Source organism: Pogona vitticeps, chromosome 5 (genome assembly GCF_051106095.1).
Source record: "Pogona vitticeps strain Pit_001003342236 chromosome 5, PviZW2.1, whole genome shotgun sequence".
NCBI lineage: Eukaryota > Metazoa > Chordata > Lepidosauria > Squamata > Agamidae > Pogona > Pogona vitticeps.
The window spans coordinates 159,381,859-159,403,859 of record NC_135787.1 but is presented as its reverse complement, the minus strand read 5'-3'; the positions used below and the strand labels follow the sequence as shown (position 1 = coordinate 159,403,859).

General features: G+C 40.8%; 1 protein-coding gene and 1 pseudogene across 7 annotated transcripts in view; both read right to left on the bottom strand.

The window, feature by feature from the left end:
* Positions 1-22,001, bottom strand: part of CNOT4 (CCR4-NOT transcription complex subunit 4) — a 91,968-nt gene that overhangs the window by 54,339 nt on the left and 15,628 nt on the right. For all 7 annotated transcript variants that reach the window (XM_020811725.3, XM_020811724.3, XM_020811729.3 and 4 more), the window contains one exon: positions 14,766-15,030. In XM_020811725.3, coding sequence (XP_020667384.1) covers positions 14,766-14,939 — 174 coding nt within the window. In that variant the 5' untranslated portion in view covers positions 14,940-15,030. Of the gene's footprint in view, positions 1-14,765; positions 15,031-22,001 lie in introns of those variants that run through there.
* LOC140707827 (U1 spliceosomal RNA) lies at positions 21,639-21,793 on the bottom strand (annotated as a pseudogene).

Sequence of the window (22,001 nt, the reverse complement as noted above, 5' to 3'; positions counted from 1 at the left end):
TCAAGTCACCATACTTCTATATCCAATGGGAGGGGTTGAAGGGACTGCTGAAAAAACAAGGCAAGGAATTCTGCTGTCCCAACCTCTGCCTTTCTAATGCAGAATCCAGCCAATAGCTTCTTACACTAGGAAAAAGTGAACTAGTGTTGGGCATAATGCATTAGCTTCAATTAATCTTTGATCTCATAATCAGATATTTATACACATTTCCTTTGCAGCATTCAGTTGTACTAATCATCAACCCAGTAGAAAAAGCACTTCAAATTTGTAATGAGTTTTAAATATGCAGGTGTCATGATTACTATAGTTTGTCTGGAATATAGTATAGAAGGATGTATCAGTGGATACTATGGTTGCACAGAAGCATGGTCAGAATTGCAGTAAGCAAAAAGAATTAGAACTGGAAGATACAACCCTCCAATGGCCACAGCACAGATCATATTTTTGGTTCGTCTTCTAGTATCTATCCAGATAATCTCCAGACTGAGTAGTATTAACCACTTGTTAATTATTTTTAAAGCATAAAGTCTGAAGATTGCGATACATGCAGCAATATCAGATGGAAGCCAAATTCTATTGCCAGTCCTTTAGTCCAGAGGTCTCCAAGCCCCATTTCGCGGCCTGGTGCCGGTCTGTGGCCTGAGCTGGGCCGGGCCACCGAGACAGACCTCCCACCTACTCCCGCACGCACTCATCCCTGCACAGTCCGTTTGTGGCTGCACGTGCACTCCAGCATGCCTGTGTGAGCGCTGTGCCGCTGTTTGTGCATGTGCACAAGTGCACGCACACCCAGACAAGTGCTGTGCCACCATTTGCACATGTGCACGGGGGGCACTCATGCGAGAGAGAGAGAGCTTGATCACATGAGCGCAGGGGGTGCCCCGCATTCCCCAGCTGGTCCGTGGACTGAAAAAGTTTGGGGACCACTGCTTTAGTCACAGCCCAGCTTCCTGGCATTCATAACTGTTTCTCTCAATGAAGCAATCTACACTACCTCTATGGACAAAACAAGTAGCTCTTACAGTGACTACTTCATGATTCATACGAAACGATAAATTATGCCCATTTCAAATAAACATAAGCAATCTACACCAAAAGAAATACAAACAGGTACAGTGTGTCAGATTATGACAGTAAGACCTATTAAACATTGTTGTCATCCTTTGCAACATGTCCAAAATTTCTTTGCCACTATCCAATTCAAAGGATGACAGAACAGCAAACAAGCTGCAATTACCCATCTTACTGTGGGAAACTAGATGCGTTTCTGCGAATACTGAACGATGACTGCCCTGAGCTTAAACCTGTGTTCCAAACTGGTTCCATTTCCTCATAAGAGCTGACATCAAAAGTAGAAGGATGAGTAGGAACAAGATAAAACACTAGCAGCAAATGGTCACTGTCACATAAAGATCTTAAACTATTACATTTCCATGATATAGGTATATCTAAGCTTCCCAGGATGGGAATGATTATAAAAACAAAACTGCAATTGAAAATTGCACCTAAGCACATTGACCTCTCTAAGATAGAACTTCATTTTGAAGTTACAAGGAAAATACTGTACCCTTATGAATCCTATACCAGCTTCCTATTAATGCAGAAAACAAATATAAAGAATCTATGTAGCAAGCAATATATTTATGTAAGATATACATCATATTTTGAAAAATGAGCATGCAGTATTCTTCTATTTAGTGTCAAATTCAGTACAAAACATAATTACATTTTAAAACATGGCAGGTGCCTAGCTGTCTGTATCATATATTGGCTACCTAATCATAAGGTCCAGAGAAACTGGGAATGAAGCCTCATGGAATGCTTCTGCATGTCTGTCTCCTTTAAAGCCTTCAAGAAAGTCAGTAATGTTTTAATGCCTGAAGGGAACATGAATATGCCAAGCCTCACTGCAGACCATCATTGATCAAATGTAGAAAGAGCAATGTGTCACAAGCATAGACTGGAAGACAAAAGCAGCAGCTTGAGCAGAATTACAAGGCTATCTTAGTACAGTATTTACATTTGAGATGACAAGCACTGCAATGGATAGTGGCAAAAGCAGGCGCATTAAGTGCAGGAAAGAAACCTAGAGAAAATGATATACACCCCACATAGTTCTTCCAAAAATATTTGTCAATCTGAACCCATATGCCATAGTATCCAAATGTAGCACAGCATTGCTTTTCACATCCGGCAAGTCAACATTCAGTGCTTCTCTGTAACTACTACTGGTGCATGAAAAGTGACCCACTTTAGTAGGTCAACAAGTTCAAACAGCTGAGTCACAAGAAGCACTCCAAAAGAAATGCTCCAATAAACTATTTTGCAATGAAAAATATGTACCAATTTATGATACTTTCACACATTAAATAAAAGCAACAGTTTAAGAAAACTATCTGTTAAGTAAATGAAGAATCACTGAAATGCATGACCTACTTTAAGCACCAAGTTTTAAAGAGTTATATAGTACTTGCAGCCAAGGGGTGGTGGTGGTTCTACACGAATAACTTGTATGTTGCTCCCATTAATGTCAAGGCACTACTCTGTTAAGTTTACAATAAATACAACACACACAAAAACACTAAAAAGAATTATCAAATCACTATTAATTCACATAGAGGGACGTGGTGGCACTGCGGGTTAAACCGCAGAAGCCTCTGTGCTGTAAGGTCTGTAGATCTTCAGCTGTAAGATCGAATCCACGTGATGGAGTGAGCACCTGTTGCTTGTCCCAGGTCCCGCCAACCTAGCGGTTTGAAAGCATGCAAATCTGAGTAGATAAATAGGGACCACCTTGGTGGGAAGGTAACAGCGTTCCGTGTCTAAGTCACACTGGCCATGTGACCACGGAAGACTGTCTTTGGACAAACACTGGCTTTATGGCTAGGAAACGGGGATTAGCACCAGCCCCTAGAGTTGAACACGACTGAACAAAAAAATTTGTCAAGGGGAACCTTTACCTTTACCTTATTAATTCACATGGCACAGACCAATAATAAAAAGACAAGAATAGGTGAAAAATGGGAAGTCAACTAGTGTTGGTGTGGAAAACCTCCCTGAGGAATAAGAGTTATAAGTTTCATGTTTCTCATTACTTGACAAGATTTAAACTAATCTAATCATGTGGGCATGAGCTCTTCTCATCTGTTCCAGCCACAGAATTCCCTTTCCTCAACAAAGCCCATATTCCACACACCTGCTTAGAGCAGATAAATGTTACCCCAGTTGCATGGAACCTGCTGACAGAAAAACAGTTCTCAAAGGACTAGAATGCTGTGCTTAATAATTTGTTGCATCTGCCTTATTATGTGCTGTCACCTCTGACTCATGGAGACCCTATGGATGACTGCTTTCCAAACTGTCCTGTCCTCAGCCACCCTGCTCAGCTCTAGCAGACTCGTTTGTGGTCTCTTTTAGGCAATCAGTTAATCTCATATTTGGTCTTCCTATTTTCCTGCTGCCTTCATCTTTCCAGCATTATTGTCTTTTCCAGAGAATCCTATCTTCTCATGAGATCACCAAAGCAGGACAGCTTCAGTTTCAACATTTTTGCCTCCAGAGATAAGTCTACAGAGATAGTCAGATCTTGATCTGATCCAGGATCCACTTGTCTGTCTTTCTGACAATCGAGGGTATCCACAAAGCAATGCACCAGAACCACATTTCAAATGAATTGATTTTTTCCCCTGTCAGCTTTCTTAACTGTCCAGCTATCTGCCTTGACAACCAATAAAAAGGCTATCCCACAACAATTCCTACCACAATTGATTTAGTTTTCTTTAAAGCTGTTTTAGGATATTTCTCTTTGATAAGAAAATAAGGTCATCAGTGTCAAGGAACAACATGTATTAATACTAGGAACTAAAACTGAAATGACTTTATTACCACACAGTTATGCTCAGTTAATCATCAGGTATCAGTAACATGAACTGTTAACTAATTAAAACATGGCAATGAAAAGATAATAGCTGGAATCCTCTTGCTGTTCATGACAACTTGTTTGCACAACTTGTTATAGCTAGCTGATGAGGTACTAGGGTACAGGCTGGCTACGCAATTAGCTGCATCACAAGGCATGTCATCAAGAGGCATACTGGCATCACATAATTTAGCTGCAGCAAGTTATTTATTTATTTGTCTTATTTATAGGCTATCTTTCTCTCAATAAGGCAGTATTTCCCAGCATGGGGATCACGACCCCCAAGGGGGTTGGCAAAGTATTTCCTGCATAGTTGTGGGTTGCTTTATATGTGCTGTAGCCCTTGTTAAATAATTTCTTCCTTCACCTTTTCGAGTAGGATATTATAGTTACCGTACATATGTACATATGAGAAACAGGCCCTTTGGAGGAGAAAGAAGCCTCTCATTTCTGAGAAGGGATGGCTTTACCCCACTTAAAATGCCTTTTTACGCAAACATGGTGGGGGGGGGTCATAGGTTACTTGCCTATTACAAAATGGAGTCAAGACTTGAAAAAGATTGGGAACCACTGCGATAAGGGGACTCAAGGTGGCTCACAGTATTAAAAAGACTATAATTAAAACACAATATGCTATACATTAAAAAAACAACTGAACTACAGAAGTGATTTAAAAAACGTTGAATAATTAAAAATATGTAAAACATTAAAAATATCTTACTTAAAAATGGCACTTGGGGACTCAATCATGACTGTAAAAGCCTGCCTAATAAGGTGGTTCTTCAGCTGTCAGCAGAAGGATAAAAGGGAGTGGAGGCCAACCTGACCTCCCAAGGGAAAGCATTCTGTAATCTGGGAGCTGCCACAGAGAAGGCTCTCTCTAGTGTCCTCATCAACTGTTCTTGTATTGGTGATGGGAACAGGAAGAGGGCTTGCTCTGATGATTTTAAACACCAAGAAGTCTCATACAGGGAGATACAGTCCTTCAAGTAGCCTGTTATGCAAACCCTACACAAACAGTACCAGAAGTCCTAAATTGAAAAAAATGCTGTAATGGCTTGATTAGAACAGCTTGTGTCTCGAGATTATTTAAGGGCTAAACACTCACTCAATACTAGAGTTTTTGAAAATGCCCAATTGTAGCATTGAAATCACAAGTATTCAGGGTAACTTCAATTTGCTTGAACTATGACTTCTGATATGACACAAAAATCTGAAACAACAGTTTATCTTGGTATGTTCTATCTAGCTAATCACAGTTTCCCTAGGTTTTGACATCACAGGAAATTTTAGTTTTTTAAAAATCAGAACCAAGAATGTTCTACTTCCTGCTTATATGCAAAGTATTGTTATGGCTTGTTAATATTAGTGGGAAACCATTATTTATTTATCTGTAGTTATTTGTTAACATTTCTATCCCATCTTCCCTTCAATGAGCTCAAGGGAGCACAACATGGCTCTCTTCCTTTCCACTCTATCTTTACAACCTCCAAGGTATGGAAGGCTGAGAATGTGAGACTGGCCCAAGGTCAGCTAGAGAGTTTCACAGCCAAGTATGGATTTGAAGACACCTCCTAAATATTAGCACAACACTCTAAATACATCATTCTGGTTCTCCATACTTTGCTATGAGTATTGCCTCTGAACACAGGGAGAAATGCTATGTTAATAACAATTAAAAGAAGTGTGTGCTGTCTTTGAGATTAAAATTATACTCAGCTTTCTAGTCTCCTTGTATAATAGCCTCAGAAATTTTTTAAAAATATTAACATACTTTATAATTGCAGGGTTTAACAGTAGTATTGGCATATATGAAAGAAACCACTGAATCTATCCTTTGGTCCATGTGAAAAATTTGTCAGCTGTCAAAGATAGAACTTCAAGTCTTCCACAGTATCTTTCATATGAAACAAATAACTGATCCTTTTGGCAAACAAAGCAAAGTAAAATGTATTCAACTTTTACTAGTTCTGTTCCACAGGGGTCAGGAGTTTGATTCCCCACTCTGCCTTGCAGAAGAGCCACCCTGTGCAGTTTTGGGCCAGCTACAAAGTCCTAAGTCTTCCCAAGAAGGAGGAAATAGTAAACCGCTTCTGAACACTGCATAGCTAAAGAATGCTACAAATGGTAACCAAAAGTTGGGATCAACTTCACAGCACGTATTATTAAATACAAAATGACTTGTTTACAATAGAAGATCTATTGCAATGCAGTATCATCAGAACAAGAATACCAGTTTTAAACAAATCAAAAGAGGAGGGTAGCCTATGTGGTTGCAGTTTTTTTTTCAATGTGGAAAATGGGATGCAGTTAGCCAGCTGAGAAGACAAAGAACAGGATAAGTCAACAGTTCTTAAAAGCATGAAATAAAGTTATAGTGCATGAATTAGTAAAGGGAAAGTGAAGATGGATTAGAGGAAATCTAAAAGTAGTTGCCACTTGGCTTTTCTTCTACTCCTGAGCCATCATCTATTAGCAGCTATTCTACCTCACTGCAACAGATGAAGTAATGAAATGCAGGAACACCAAGTATCAGTTGGCCCCTACCATCCCTGAACTGTATCCACCCTATTTAGTCATTATAACTGTGTAACTTAAAGAACCAGCCTGAGCTTCTTTATTTTCCTATTCCTTTCCAACCCTTTTTTCCTTTAGTGTGTCATATGTATTGGCTGGTAAACCTGCAGACATAGGGGCTGTGCTGGTTTTAAACTACACACACACATATAGAAAATTTTATTTACTTTCAAAACTGTTTTTGCTGTTCTTAGCAATCGGACTACTTTTAAACCCAGAAAAAACACTTCGGGTGCTAAATGGTGAACTACATAATTTAGGAATGGTAAGAAGCATTTATCATAAAATCAGTCATTCTGAAATCAAAAATTCTGGGAAAAGACCCTTTACCAAAGTGAGATCAAAGATATTTTACAGCAATAGCTTCTATTTCACACTAGAGTGGGAGGTTACCAATAAAGCCAAGCTCTCACACTTGATTTATCCTACTCTGCACCTGTTTCTTGAGCTGACATTATGCTCAACAAGGTACAGTGGTGCCTCGCAAAACGATTACTTCATACAACGATGAATTCACACAGCGATGGGTTTTTTTGAGGAATTTTCCCCCATCGTTTAACGATGTTCCCTATGGGGGAATTTCACTTAACGATGTCCCTTTTTGCTCATTTAAAAGTGTCTTAAAATGTTTGAAACCTGTTTTAAATGCTTGGATTCCATAGTGCACCCTGGGAAACATGTGCAAACTTAATTTGGTTTTGTTCTGAGTCTTCATTAATATTTGGTGATTTTTTTATTTTCCCCATTTAAATCAATTGAATGGACAGTTCAATGCATTTAAATAGGGAAAACAGAAAATCACCAAAAATTAACGAAGACTCAGAACAACACCAAATTAAGTTTGCATAGGTTTCAGGAGGTGGACTAACGATTGCAAGCATTTAAAACATGTTCCAAACATTGTAAGACACTTAAAAATGAGCGAAAAGGGACATTGGAAAGGACTTCAAAAGCACTGAAGCCAGCTTCAGTGCTTTTGAAGCTCTTCTGTTTTCGCTCATTTTTAAGGACTTTCCGTCCAATGCATTCCAATGAGAAAATTCAAAAAATCACCAAAAATTAAAGACGACTCAGAACAACACCAAATTAAGTTTGCATAGGGTTCAGGAGGTGGGCTAACGATTGCAAGCACTTAAAACCTGTTCCAAGCATTGTAAGGCACTTTTAAATGAGCAAAAATGGACTTTGCAAAGCCATTGAAATGTATTGAGTCGGCTTCAATACATTCCAATGTAGGACACATTGTTTCACTCAACGATGTTTCCTATGGGTTTTTTCATTTAAAGACGGCAATCCGTTCCAATTGGAACGGATTAACCGGTTTTCAATGCATTCCTATGGGAAATGGTGTTTCACAGAACGATATTTCACACAATGTTGATTTTTTTGGAACCAATTAACCGTTGTGTGAGGCACCACTGTATTGAGGTACCTCTCAAACCTCTGAAGCTCCACTCCTATACATGCTTACCTGGAAGTAAATACTGTAAACCAGGCTGGATTTGATGTAAATCAAATCAAAATTTAAACAAAAAACTAGATTGTTTTATTGTTTAAATAAAACAAATTTAAATTTAAATCATTATTTAAATCAATCTGATTTCTAAAAATCCTTTATTTTTATCCACCGTGCCACAAATTCATACATTATGACTACACTGTAATACATCAATTTAGAATCATATCTCAGTGCTAGAGAAAATTCTGAATTCCAGGAAATAAGTAAAATATTTTAGCCAAGGAAAATACCACCAAAGCCCAAGACTTTATACCAGGGCAGAGTTCACATTTTCCAAATCTATTTTTCCACTAGAGTAGTAGGCATCCTTCAGTCTCGAAAGACTATGGTATCGTGCTCTGTATGGAGGACTTGGAACAGCGTCTAGTGTGGCTGAGGAGGCCAATTCGAGAGTGACAATCCCTTCCACACTGGAGACAAATCCAATCTGTCCCCTGTCCAGCTCCCTGGTTTTGCTTCCTTTGTGACTTCCTCTTTGCCTCAGCCTGCTGGACAAGGGTCTCTTCAAATTGGGAGAGGCCGTGATGTACTGCCTGCCTCCAGGCTGAACGATCAGATGTCAGAGTTTCCCATCTGTTGAGGTCTATTCCTAAGGCCTTCAGATCCCGCTTGCAGATGTCCTTGTATCGCAGCTGTGGTCTCCCTCTGGGGCGATTTCCCTGCACTAATTCTCCATATAGGAGATCCTTTGGAATCCGACCATCAGCCATTCTCACAACGTGCCCAAGCCAGCGTAGACGTCGCTGTTTCAGTAATGTATGCATGCTGAAAATTCCAGCTCGTTCTAGGACTACTCTATTTGGAACTCTGTCCTGCCAGGTGATACCAAAAATCCGTCGTAGGCAACGCATATGGAAGGTGTTCAGCTTCCTCTCCTGCCGGGCACAAAGTGTCCAGGACTCGCTGCAGTACAGGAGTGTGCTCAGGACACAGGCTCTATAGACCTGGATCTTGGTATGTGTTGTCAGTTTCTTATTGAGCCATACTCTCTTTGTGAGTCTAGAGAACATGGTGGCTGCTTTCCCAATGCGTTTATCCAGCTCGACATCTAGAGAGAGGGTGTCAGAGATGGTTGAGCCAAGGTACACAAAGTCATGAACAACCTCCAATTCTTGTGTGGAGATGGTAATAGAGGGAGGTGAGTCCACACCCTGGCCCATGACTTGTGTTTTCTTCAGGCTGATTGTTAGTCCAAAGTCTTGGCAGGCCTTGCTGAAACGGTTCATGAGTTGTTGGAGGTCTTCAGCAGAGTGGGCAACAATGGCTGCATCGTCTGCAAAGAGGAAGTCCCTCATGCATTTCAGTTGGACTTTGGTCTTCGCTCTCAATCTAGAGAGATTAAAGAACTTTCCATCTGATCTAGTCCGGAGATAGACACCTTCTGTTGCAGTTCCAAAGGCATGCTTCAGCATGACAGCAAAAAAGATCCCAAAAAGTGTTGGTGCGAGGACACAGCCCTGTTTCACTCCGCTTTGGATGTCAAAGGGATCTGATGTTGAGCCGTCAAAAACTACAGTGCCTTTCATTCCATCGTGGAAGGACCTGATGATGTTAAGGAGACGAGGTGGACATCCAATCTTGGGAAGTATTTTGAAAAGGCCATCCCTGCTAACCAAGTCAAATGCTTTTGTAAGGTCTATGAAGGCCACTAAGAGTGGCTGTTGTTGTTCCCTGCATTTCTCCTGCAACTGTCGGAGGGAGAATACCATGTCAGTGGTGGATCTATTTGCTCGAAATCCACACTGTGATTCCGGATAGACTCTGTCTGCAAGCACCTGGAGCCTCTTCAGCACAACACGGGCAAGCAGCTTCCCTACAACGCTAAGAAGAGAGATACCACGGTAGTTATTGCAGTCACCCCTGTCACCTTTGTTCTTGTACAACGTCACAATGTTTGCGTCCTTCATGTCCTGTGGTACTCCACCTTCCCTCCAGCAGAGACAAAAGATTTCATACAGTTCGGTGATGATGATCTCCTTACCGCATTTCAGCACTTCAACAGGGATGTTGAAGACACTAGAACCCTAAGATTTATCAATAAGGGTCCGAGGCAAAAGAAAACGTTCCCCTTAAACAAAATAATTCAAAGTTTAAGAATGTTCTGCGTACCAGAGTTAATGGCCTTTTCACACACAAATTCAATTCTCATTATCTCAGATTTCCTCTACTTCAGCAGCCTATTTCAGGTGCGAAAATAATTCTGTTGTTGCTATTATTAAACAACTGGAAGTCAGAGACAATTGCTAAGCTACTTCAAACCACTCTGATAGACCGAAAGATTCTGATTTACTTTCCACCAGCTTTACTTTACTCTGTGTTGCATAAGTTGATGACAAGATATGCGCATTGAAACAGCTATATTCTAAGCTGTTCACAGCTTACCTGTTAAACATGTTACTTTATAAGAAAAATAACAAGTTTTCTACCAATTTAACCACCTATATTCTATAGACCACATGTGGTATGAAACTGGTGCCTCTGTTGATGTAAGACATCCCTCAACGTAACAGGGGACGGAAAACTTTGTGCTATTTCTAATCTTCCTGCAGCCTCCTTTGCATCTTGTTCTGAAAGGACCCAATATTCTAGCCCAAACGGAATGGAGGAAGAATTTCTGAAAATTGTCTCATCTTGTCAATATATGCCATTTGCAACTGAGGGACACGAAACAGATGCCATTCAAGCACTCATGATGATAGAACTGAACAAATTATACAAGACACATATGAACTCCGTCTGGTAGTCAAAAGGAAACTATGAAGGTCATAACCCTATTGTTTTCTATTGTGTATGAAAAGACAATAGCAGGAGATTCTATAGCTTAATGACAAAATGCTAATCATGTGAGTAAACACTAGACACGCAACTGATTCACTGTCAGTTAGCTGTAGTTGTTTCCATGATTTTACTTCCATGTGTGATGAAAAGCAATAGGACTCAGGCCATAATGATCAAATCTATACAAGAAATTTGCCAAATCCTGATTTAAGCATGGGTAATGCGTTGGATTGCTGCCTTGTCGTGGCGAAGGGGCTTGAACAACTCAGAGAAGCTATGGGCTATGCCGTGCAGGGCCACCCAAGACGGACAGGTCATAGTGGAGAGTTCCGACTAAACACAATCCACCTGGAGTAGGAACCGGCAATTCCACTCCAGTATCTTTGCCAAGAAAACCCCATGATCAGAAACAAAAGGCTAAAAGATATGATGCTGGAAGATGGGCCCCTCAGGTCGGAAGGCGTCCAACATGCTACTGAGGAAGAGCGGAGGATAAGTACAAGTAGCTCCAGAGCTAATGAAGTGGTTGGGCCAAAGCCGAAAGGACACTTAGCTGTGGACGTGCGTGGAAGTGAAAGGAAAGTCCGATGCTGCAAAGAAAAATATTGCATAGGAACCTGGAATGTAAGATCTAATAACCTTGGGAAGCTGGAGGTGGTCAAACAGGAGATGGCAAGAATAAACATTGACATCCTGGGCATCAGTGAACTAAAATGGACAGGAATGGGTGAATTCAACTCAGATGATTGTCATGTCTACTATTGTGGGCAAGAATCCCGTAGAAAGAATGGAGTAGCCCTCATAGTCAACAAAAGAGCGGGTAAAGCTGTAATGGGATACAATCTCAAAAATGATAGAATGATGTCAATACGAATCCAAGGCAGACCTTTCAACATCACAATAATCCAAGTTTGTGCACCAACCTCCATTGCTGAGGAGACTGAAATTGAACAATTTTATGAAGATTTACAACACCTTCTAGAACTGGCACCAAAGAAAGATGTTCTTCTCATTCTAGGGGACTGGAATGCCAAAGTAGGGAGTCAAGAGATAAAAGGAACAACAGGGAAGTTTGGCCTTGGAGTTCAAAACGAAGCAGGGCAAAGGCTAATAGAGTTTTGTCAAGAGAACAAGCTGGTCATCACAAACACTCTTTTCCAACAACACAAGAGGCGACTCTACACATGGAAATCACCAGATGGGCAATATCGAAATCAGATTGTTTATATTCTCTGCAGCCAAAGATGGAGAACCTCTGTACAGTCAGCAAAAACAAGACCTGGAGCTGATTGTGGCTCTGATCATCAGCTTCTCATAGCAAAATTCAAGCTTAAACTGAAGAGAGTACGAAAAACCACTGGGCTACTCAGGTATAATCCAAATCAAATCCCTTATGAATATACAGTGGAAGTGAAGAACAGATTTAAGGAACTCGATTTGGTGGACAGAGTGCCTGAAGAACTTTGGATATAGGCTTGTAACATTGTACAGGAGGAAGCAACAAAAACCATTCCAAAGAAAAGGAAATGCAAGAAAGCAAAGTGGCTGTCCAAGGAAGCCTTACAAATAGCAGAGAGGAGAAGGGAAAGAAAATGCAGGGGAGATAGGGAAAGTTACAGAAAATTGAATGCAGACTTCCAAAGAATAGCAAGGAGACAAGAGAGCCTTCTTAAATGAACAATGCAAAGAAATAGAGGAAAATAACAGAAAAGGAAAAACCAGAGATCTGTTCAGGAAAATTGGAGATATTAGAGGAACCTTTTGTGCAAGGATGGACATGATAAAGGACAAAAATGGAAGGGACCTCACAGAAGCAGAAGACATCAAGAAGAGGTGGCAAGAATACACAGAGGAATTATATCAGAAAGATTTGGATATCCCGGACAACCCAGACAATGTAGTTGCTGACCTAGAGCCAGACATCCTGGAGAGTGAAGTCAAGTGGGCCTTAGAAAGCCTGGCTAACAACAAGGCCAGTGCAGGTGATGGCATTCCAGCTGAACTATTTAAAATCTTAAAAGATGATGCTGTTAAGGTGCTACATTCAATGTGCCAGCAAGTTTGGAAAACTCAACAGTGGCCAGAGGACTGGAAAAGATCAGTTTACATCCGGATCCCAAAGAAGGGAAGTGCCAAAGAATGCTCCAACTACCGCACAATTGCACTTATTTCACACGCTAGCAAGGTTATGCTCAAAATCCTACAAGGTAGGCTTCAGCAATACGTGGACCGAGAACTCCCAGAAGTACAAGCAGGATTCCGAAGGGGCAGAGGAATTCGAGACCAAATTGCTAACATGCGCTGGATTATGGAGAAAACCAGAGAGTTCCAGAAAAACATCTGCTTCATTGATTATGCAAAAGCCTTTGACTGTGTGGACCACAGCAAACTATGGCAAGTCCTTAAAGAAATGGGCGTGCCTGACCACCTTATCCATTTCCTGAGAAACCTATATGTGGGACAGGAAGCAACAGTTAGAACTGGATATGGACCAATTGATTGGTTCAAAATTGGGAAAGGAGTACGACAAGGCTGTATATTGTCCCCCGGCTTATTTAATTATATGCAGAATACATCATGCGGAAGGCTGGACTGGAGGAATCCCAAGCCGGAATTAAGATTGCCGGAAGAAATATCAACAACCTCCGATATGCAGATGATACCACTCTGATGGCAGAAAGTGAGGAGGAACTAAAGAACCTTGTACAGTGGACCCTTGACTTACAGACTTCTTGAGTTACAGACTTCTCTGGCCGCAAAATTTAGGTTTGACTTGCAGCCTGAGATTTGACTTACAGACCAGAAAAAAACCAAAATGGAACAAAAACGGCCTGCTATGGGATTAATCGGTTTTCAATGCACTGTAGGTCAATGGAGACTTGACCTACAGACTTTTTGACTTGAGAACCGCCTTCCAATACGGATTAAGTTCTCAAGTCAAGACCCCACCGTAATGAGGGTGAAAGAGGAGAGTGCAAAAAACGGTCTGAAACTCAACATCAAAAAAACTAAGATCACGTCCTGGCTAATAGAAGGGGAAGATATGGAGGCAGTGACAGATTTTACTTTCTTAGGCTCCATAATCACTGCAGATAGAGACAGCAGCCATGAAATTAAAAGATCCCTGCTTCTTGGGAGGAAAGCAATGACAAACCTTGACAGCATCTTAAAAAGTAGAGATATCACCTTGCCAACGAAACTCCAAATAGTCAAAGCTATGGTTTTTCCTATAGTGATGTATGGAAGTGAGAGCTGGACCATAAAGAAAGCTGACCGCCGAAGAATTGATGCCTTTGAATTGTGGTGCTGGAGGAGGCTCTTGAGAGTCCCCTGGACTGCAAGGAGAACAAACCTATCAATTCTAAAGGAAATCAACCCTGAGTGCTCACTGGAAGGACAGATCCTGAAGCTGAGGCTCCAATACTTTGGCCATCTCATGAGAAGAGAGGACTCCCTGGAAAAGACCTTAATGTTGGGAAAGTGTGAAGGCAGGAGGAGAAGGGGACGACAGAGGATGCGATGGTTGGACGGTGTCACCAAGGCAACCAACATGGATCTGACCCAACTCCGGGAGGCAGTGGAAGATAGGAGGGCCTGGCGTGTTCTGGTCCATGGGGTCACGAAGAGTCGGACACGACTAAATGACTAAACGAACAAATGCATTAGCTTGGCAAATGAAACTGATTATGCCATGGAGAACATTTACCAGTAGCAGATCGATGGCACCAGACCTGTGACAATTTACAGTACTACAGAACACTTTGGCAATATGCTGAGGAATATATAAACTCAAAAGCTGTACCAATATCAGTTTTCCACTTAATCAATTATGTTTTTTTTTTAACTTGCAGGGAAACTTCATCATAAAGCTTTACGGGGCAACTGAGGCAAGGTATGCTATGTCTGCAGTAACTCACATTTTGGGTAATTTAATATTATCATATACAATCATAATGAACTTAAAACCAATACCTTTCTGCAAGCAGGACATAGTCCATTCTCATCAGTACGAATACGATGCCAACAGAAACGACAGATCTGGTAACCACAGGTGCAAGGGAAAAAGTTTATGTCATCAATCTCCAGAGGCTCCATACAAAGAGGGCATTCCACAGGATCTTCCTTCGCATCTGGACTGCGAGACATCTCTATTTTCACACAGCAGCAAAAAATTATATAATAACTTAAGGGAGGAGTAAGATCAGAACAGAAAGCTAAAATATAGATACTGGAAGATCTGGAAGAGAACAAAAGAGAGAGAGAGAGAGATTAATATTTATTTCCGATGGTTTCTGAATTAAAACAAGCAAGTTATATGATTAAGAATGTCCTGAACCAGAACAGTGTTTGTTCCTGCACTGATTCTGCTCAATTTTACATCTCTTTTCTGTAGAAGCTTATCACTGTCTTTCACATTACCTCTATCCCCCAATTAATCTGCAAGAACCTAAAGCAGATATATTTTATTTTATGTCTTTCACTCTCAATGAACTGTGAGAAGGAATGATACATAAATCTATACTGTCATTTCATTATCAATTCTAACTATTTCATATTCCTTTATTTTGTATGAGCAATATGACATTTTCAAAGTATATGGGAAACTGTCATAGAGAAAATCTCTCTTCAAACTTTGGTTCCTTTTATCTTATGGTAGCAGTCCTTTTCTGTGAAAAAAAATTCCACATCACTGCACAAAGCCACCAAATGGAACAAATCTGTTCTTACATATAAGAATCAACAGCCAGGATTTTACTGAGAGAAATAGAATTGTACTGCAGAGATCAGTTACTGAGAAAAACCTCAAGACATCTTCACTCGTTTAATAGTACAGTATATAGAAAGCCATCTAAATATACTGTGGATCTTGAGACCACCGTGGGTTGTAGAACTAGAAGCTAAAGTCTTAGTCTCAATCACTATTGAAGGAACTAGTTTTCAGTCTTCCATCAACTAGATCAATGACGGATTAGATAATCATTCCCAAAAGAAAGCTGTGGCAAGTTTGCAACCAATATAATTCATGTGTGTCTAGGCAGACATTCCCATAGGGGTAGTAGTTTGCCATCCTCACATACATGGCAATCAGAATTCTGCAAAGGCTGCAGACTAGAAATAGAGGTGACATTCCACTGTACACTTCTTTGTCGTCATTTACAGGTCAGTGAAAGGAAAAAATCAAGTGAACAATTTGCCTTGTGTTTAGATACACCAACAGGCTAGCCATCACAGAACCTATAAAGTGAGGGCAGTCCCTTGAGAAAAGTGACTTTCCAACTGAACGTTAGATTCCCCCCCCCCTCCACATACAGTCATGGCCAAAAATATTGGCACTCTTGAAGTTCTGTCAGAAAATGCAACCCTTCTCTCAGAAAATGGTTGCAGTTGCAAATATTTTGGTACTCACATGATCATTTCTTTGGTTTGCGTTGGAACAACACAAAAACACAGAGAAGAAAAGTCAAATCTGATGCAATCCCACACAGAAACCCAAAAATGCACTGGCCAAAATTATTGGCATCCTGTCTAAATTGTAAGAAAGATTTGCTTTTCAAGCATGTGATGCTCTTTTAATTTGTATTTAGACACACCTGTCGCAAGTAAGAGGTGTGGGCAATATAGCAATCACACTTGGAACCAGTTAAGATGGAGAAAAGTTGACTCAACCTTTGTGTCATGTGTGACACTGAGCATGGAGAAAAGAATGAAGTGTAAAGAGTTGTCTGTGGATTTGAGAGAAAAAAATTGCGGAAAAACATTGACAATCTCAAGGCTACAAGTCCATCTCCAGAGATCTTAATGTTCCTGTGTCCACTGTGTAAAATATCATCAAGAGGTTTACAGCCCATGGCACTGTAGCTAACCTCCCTAGACGGAAGAGCAAAATTACTAAAAAAATACAATGAAGGGTTGTTCTAATGGTGGATACAGAACCCACATTAACTTCCAAACAAATTGAAGCTGATCTGCAGACACGGGGTACAACAGTGTCAGCTCACACTATCCGTCGCCATCTGAATGAAAAGGGACACTATGGTAGGAAACCTAGGAAGACATCACTGCCAACACAAAGGCATAAAAAAGCAAGACTGGAGTATGCCAAAACTTATGTGACAAAACCACAATCCTTCTGGGAGAACGTACTGTGGACAGATGAGACAAAAGCAGAGCTTTTTGGTCAAGGACATCATGGCACTGTTTACAGAAAAAGAAATGAGACATTAAAGGAAAATAATACAGTCCCTACAGTCAAACATGGTGGAGGTTCAAAGATGTTTTTGGGTTGCTTTGCTGCTCTTGCCACTGGATGCCTTGACTGTTTGAAACAGTATCATGGAATCTGGTGATTACCAAAGAATTTTGGGGTGCAACATAGTGGCCAGTGTCAGAAAGTTGGATCTCCGCCAGAGGTCATGGGTCCTCCAGCAGGACAATGACCCAAAACACACTTCAAAAAGCACTCAGAAATGGTTATAAACAAAGTGCTGGAGAGTTCTGAAATGGCCAGCAATGAGTCCAGATCTGAATCCCATAGAACAGCTGTGGAGAGATCTCAAAACAGCAGTTGAAAGAAGGCACCCTTCAAATGTGAAGACCCTGGAGCAGTTTTCAAAAGAAGAGTTGTCCAGAATTCCACTAGAGAGGTGTAAGAAACTCATTCATGGTTACAGGAAGCGACTAATTTCAGTTATTTTTTTCCAACGGGGGTACTACCAAATATTAAGTTAAGGGTGCCAATAATTTTGGCCAGTGTGTTTTTGGGTTTCTGTGTGGGATTGTATCAGATGTGATTTTTCTTCTCTGTTCTTTTTGTGTTCCAGTGCAAACCAAAGAAATGAATATGTGAGTACCAAAACATTTGCAACTGCAACCGTTGTCTGAGAAAAGGGTTGCATTTTCTGACAGAATTGCAATTCTGTCAGAAACTAGAAAGTTTCTGTATGACTAGAAAGCCTGAATACAATGTTCATAAGCATACAGTATATATCATATAAAAGGGAAAAATCATTCTATTTCTGATTGCTAATATGAGACCACATATCCCTCACCCTGTTCTGCACTAGAATCTATAGAAGTTGATAGAATCTATATAGATCTCTGTCACTCATAACTGAATCACTTTAAAAAATACAAATCTTTTCCAAATGAACACACATTTTCTACATATTTGTTCCAAAGCTGTCCATGTGCAAACAGAATAGCCCCTTTTACCTGCAAAAAAGATTGAGATCTAGTTTTGAAGGAATGAGACCAATTCTTTCTTGTCCCTGTAATTCTTCCACACTATTACAGGGTTTTCTGACCCTGCAGTACTGCTTTCTAGGGGGCAAAAGGATATCAGCAAGGATAGTCCACTTCTTCTAAGAGGAATGTCTCAACAGGGGTGATTGTTTCAGGAATTTGCTTGTGGAATTAATTTTCCTTGTATCTACCTTGTTCTGGATGGTCAGTAAGATGTCAACACAGTACACTTCACCTCATTTCATGAATGCTGCCACAAACTACAGAACAGTTCTGCATCATTCATATCAAAATTGAGATCACCATGGGCAGCACGAGACTCCTGCTAATTAACTCTTTCTCTTAAGTCCTCTTTCAATTTTAGGCTGTGGGCAACTTTATCTCATTGCAGGAGAGTCACTCACTACCTGAATTAAAGAACAACTCTGTAATTAGTGGCAATCTGCCACTGCATGTGATGTCATTCCTGCTATGCTGATGGAGTTATGCAACAGAAGGCAGTCCAATTTAATTCAAATGAAATCAACACTGTAAGCAAAGAAAACTAAGATACTGAATTAATATCGTATTAAAGTTTGCTTTTCCTAAGCACACAAAAGATGGCTCTTTCTTCAGATAAATAATATAAATACCATGACCAGTTGGGTACAAGCCAAGTTAGACAAAATGCAAAAAGTAGACAAAATTGCACTACCTTGGTGCATGCGCTCGTAATCTCAAGATTAGACCACTGTAATGCGCTCTACGTGGGGCTGCCTTTGAGGCTGCTCCGGAAACTACAGGTGGTGCAGAATGCGGCAGCCAGACCACTTAGTGGAGTGAAAAAAGACCAAGATATCTCACCCACTCTGGCTGCATTGCATTGGCTGCCCATCCGGTTCCGCATCAACTTCAAAGTGCTGATGCTTACATACAAAGCCCTAAACGGTTTAGGGCCTCGATACTTGGCGGAACGCCTACTCTCACCAAGATCTACCCGTGTCACTCATGCGAGCCAGGAGGTGAGGCTGAGGAGCCTAACGCCGAGGGAGGCCCGGAAGGTAAAGACAAGAAATCGGGCCTTCTCGGCGGTGGCTCCTCGCCTTCGGAACAACCTACCTCCTGAGATTCGCGTGGCACCCTCGCTGGGTATCTTTAAAAATCAACTAAAAACATGGATGTTTCGGCAGGCCTTCCCTCCAGACAATTCCTGATGCCCTCTCCTCTCCCTCTCCTATTGTTTCCTCCCTCCTAAGGTTTCTTCTATTTAAAATTTTTTATACTATTTTATGCTGTTAGCCGCCTAGAGTGGTCTTAACCGACCAGATAGGCAGGATATAAAATAAATAAATAAATAAATAAATAAATAAAAATTAATAAATAGTTACCAAAATAATCTGACCGTTCCCTTCAATTTAGTTATACTTCTGGTTCCTCACACCTGTAAAACATCTAAGGTCCTAAGTAAACACATAAGATCAAATTCTACTGCACTGAATGTAAGTGTGGAAACGTATTTTAAAATACTGTTTAATTTTTTTAACTAGCTTGACATCATAAGCATTTAATACAGTGAAATATATCAGACGTATCTGAAGCAACTCAATATTGTTTCAAAAATTAATCAACTAGTTTCTGAGCTTTGAAAAAAAAAGAGCAGTGCCCAACTTCTTCTTTTAATTCTTTCCTTCTGCATCAAGACACCTTAACAGGAGATATCACCTCTTGCAAATCAGAATGGAAAACTGAATCATAGGATCATTCAGTAACCTTCATAAATGAGAGAATGGATACAAGCTCAAATCTTCTTTGTCTTAGGCCAGTATTCTCTCACCAACACCCTAGGTCTTAAGCTAAACTCAGAGAGCAATACGTAAACATAATTGCAACATACATTTTAAGCATAACATATCTAGACACACTATGCAGACCCATGTATCAGTTTCAATGTGGTCTTAATAATCTCTGAATGAAACTGGACACTTTAGTAAGACTTCCCTCAATTACTCCCAGATACTATTTTTGGAACCTAGTTAAGTAACCCCTTTCTACACAGAAAGAATCTTCTGTTACAAACTTCATTAACTCTGCAGTCATAGCAAGCAACATATCTTCATGAAGTGTAACTGTGGTAAACAAGACAGTTACAAGACAGAAGTATCTACATTAAATATATACTGTATTATAGCTTCTGAAATAAATATATACCAAATTGAAGAAAACCATTGTATAACTTGAGCTTCTGACTCTGATTTAGAAAGATTCATAAGATACTGCCCACTCCTGAAGTTTGGGAAGAGTAGGCCCATCAAATCACTGATGCACAATGCAGCCTTCTGATACCCATGTGGGCAATGCTTCTCTGCTGCTAACATACTTGTCAAGCATGGAAAAGACCTCTGCCTGAATATTTACAGTATGTAAAGACTAAAAGTTACTCCAAGTGTGTGGAAACCTATCATCTTATCTCATGTAGATCAACTCTCCCACGTATACAGTACTACATTCAGACTGCCTTTTCCCGCACTTTGGGGACGGTGAGGAAGTGCTTCTATCACAAGTGTCAAGAAACATAGCTGCAATGTGCCTCAATGGTGCGGCTACTCTGCACTTCTCCCTCCTGTTTTAATGGTGGCAAGAAGGGTGTAACAGGATCTTCTTTGAGGCATTTCTATTATGAGGGTGAATCTGGTTTAACTCACAATTCCAAAATATTTTATTTAATCATTTGATTTCTCCCCCCTCTCCAAAATAAGATGCTATAGCCTTAACACATACTTTTCATAATCTCCTTGCTCAAATTGTTGGTCTCCACCTTCAACAATTCTCTATTCCATGACATTTTCTGTGTCTGAAAGTGTGCACATGTAGAGAAAAGATGACTTAATGTTGTCTACACAAAGTTATAGAAGGACAACAGTTAGGACTGTCAGTTGAAAGGAATCAGCATCACTCAAGAAACAAATAATTCTGGAGATTTTAATATTTCTTCCAATAATTTTTAGCACTGTGTCATGTTGGGAAGAAAAACTTCACTGACAGTTATACTGTACAGAAATAAGATTGATCAACTCTGTTATTCCTCATCTTTCTATCCTGCTGCTAACAAGTATGTATCTCTAGAGAGGCAAACTCTGTCTGATAACTTTCCCCCAGTATCTAATACAGTAAATCACAGAGGAGATGCAAATATAAAGTTAAATTATTATGAGGGGGGTCACCTCAAGCATCCCCAGTGGATGGGGAGAGCCTGGGAGAGAGCAGGTTTTCTGAACTGCTAGCTGGCAGGGACATGTTACAGCAGGTGGGGGAAAGGGCTACCACCAAATGTGGGGCAGCTAGAAGAGAGTGCGGTGGCAAGGAAAAAGAGGGCAGAAGTTGCAGGGCTCAGGGTTGTTGCTTTCAACCACATCAGATACAAGGGAGAGGTGTGAGGCACTGGGACCCAATGATTTGTGTCTCAGCAAATCTGCTTGCTGTTTGGACCTCACCATTCTGCACTGCTGGCTTTCCAGGATCTGCTTCCTGGAGCCCACCTGGAAAACCAGCAGGGCCAACAGGCCTATGGCAGCAGGCAGTGAAAACAGACAAGGACCAAAGGGGAAAGAGTGATTCTAGAAAGACCAGGGGAAACCACAAACCCAGCCCCCCACTTAGGCAGTTGATTTTCCCACATTTGGGGAAATCACAGGGGTCAGCACATCCAAAGTGCAATAGATGAGCCTCACCCTGGGAAAACCACTTTGATGATCATGGTATCCCCCCTGCCAGGTATGAGTCAGAATGGCCCCTGAACCTCCTGCCCCTTTCTGTGCCCTGTCCCCCAAAGGCATGGTGACCCCCCCGGCTGCACCTCCTGATCAGAACAGGGCTGCACAGCCCCAGTCCCGAAACAGGCCAAGAGAGCTACTCAGTGTTTTGGGGTGCCACACAGGACCCCCATCAGGGGCTGGATGTTCCTCCCACAATCCTCCAGTGCACAGATAT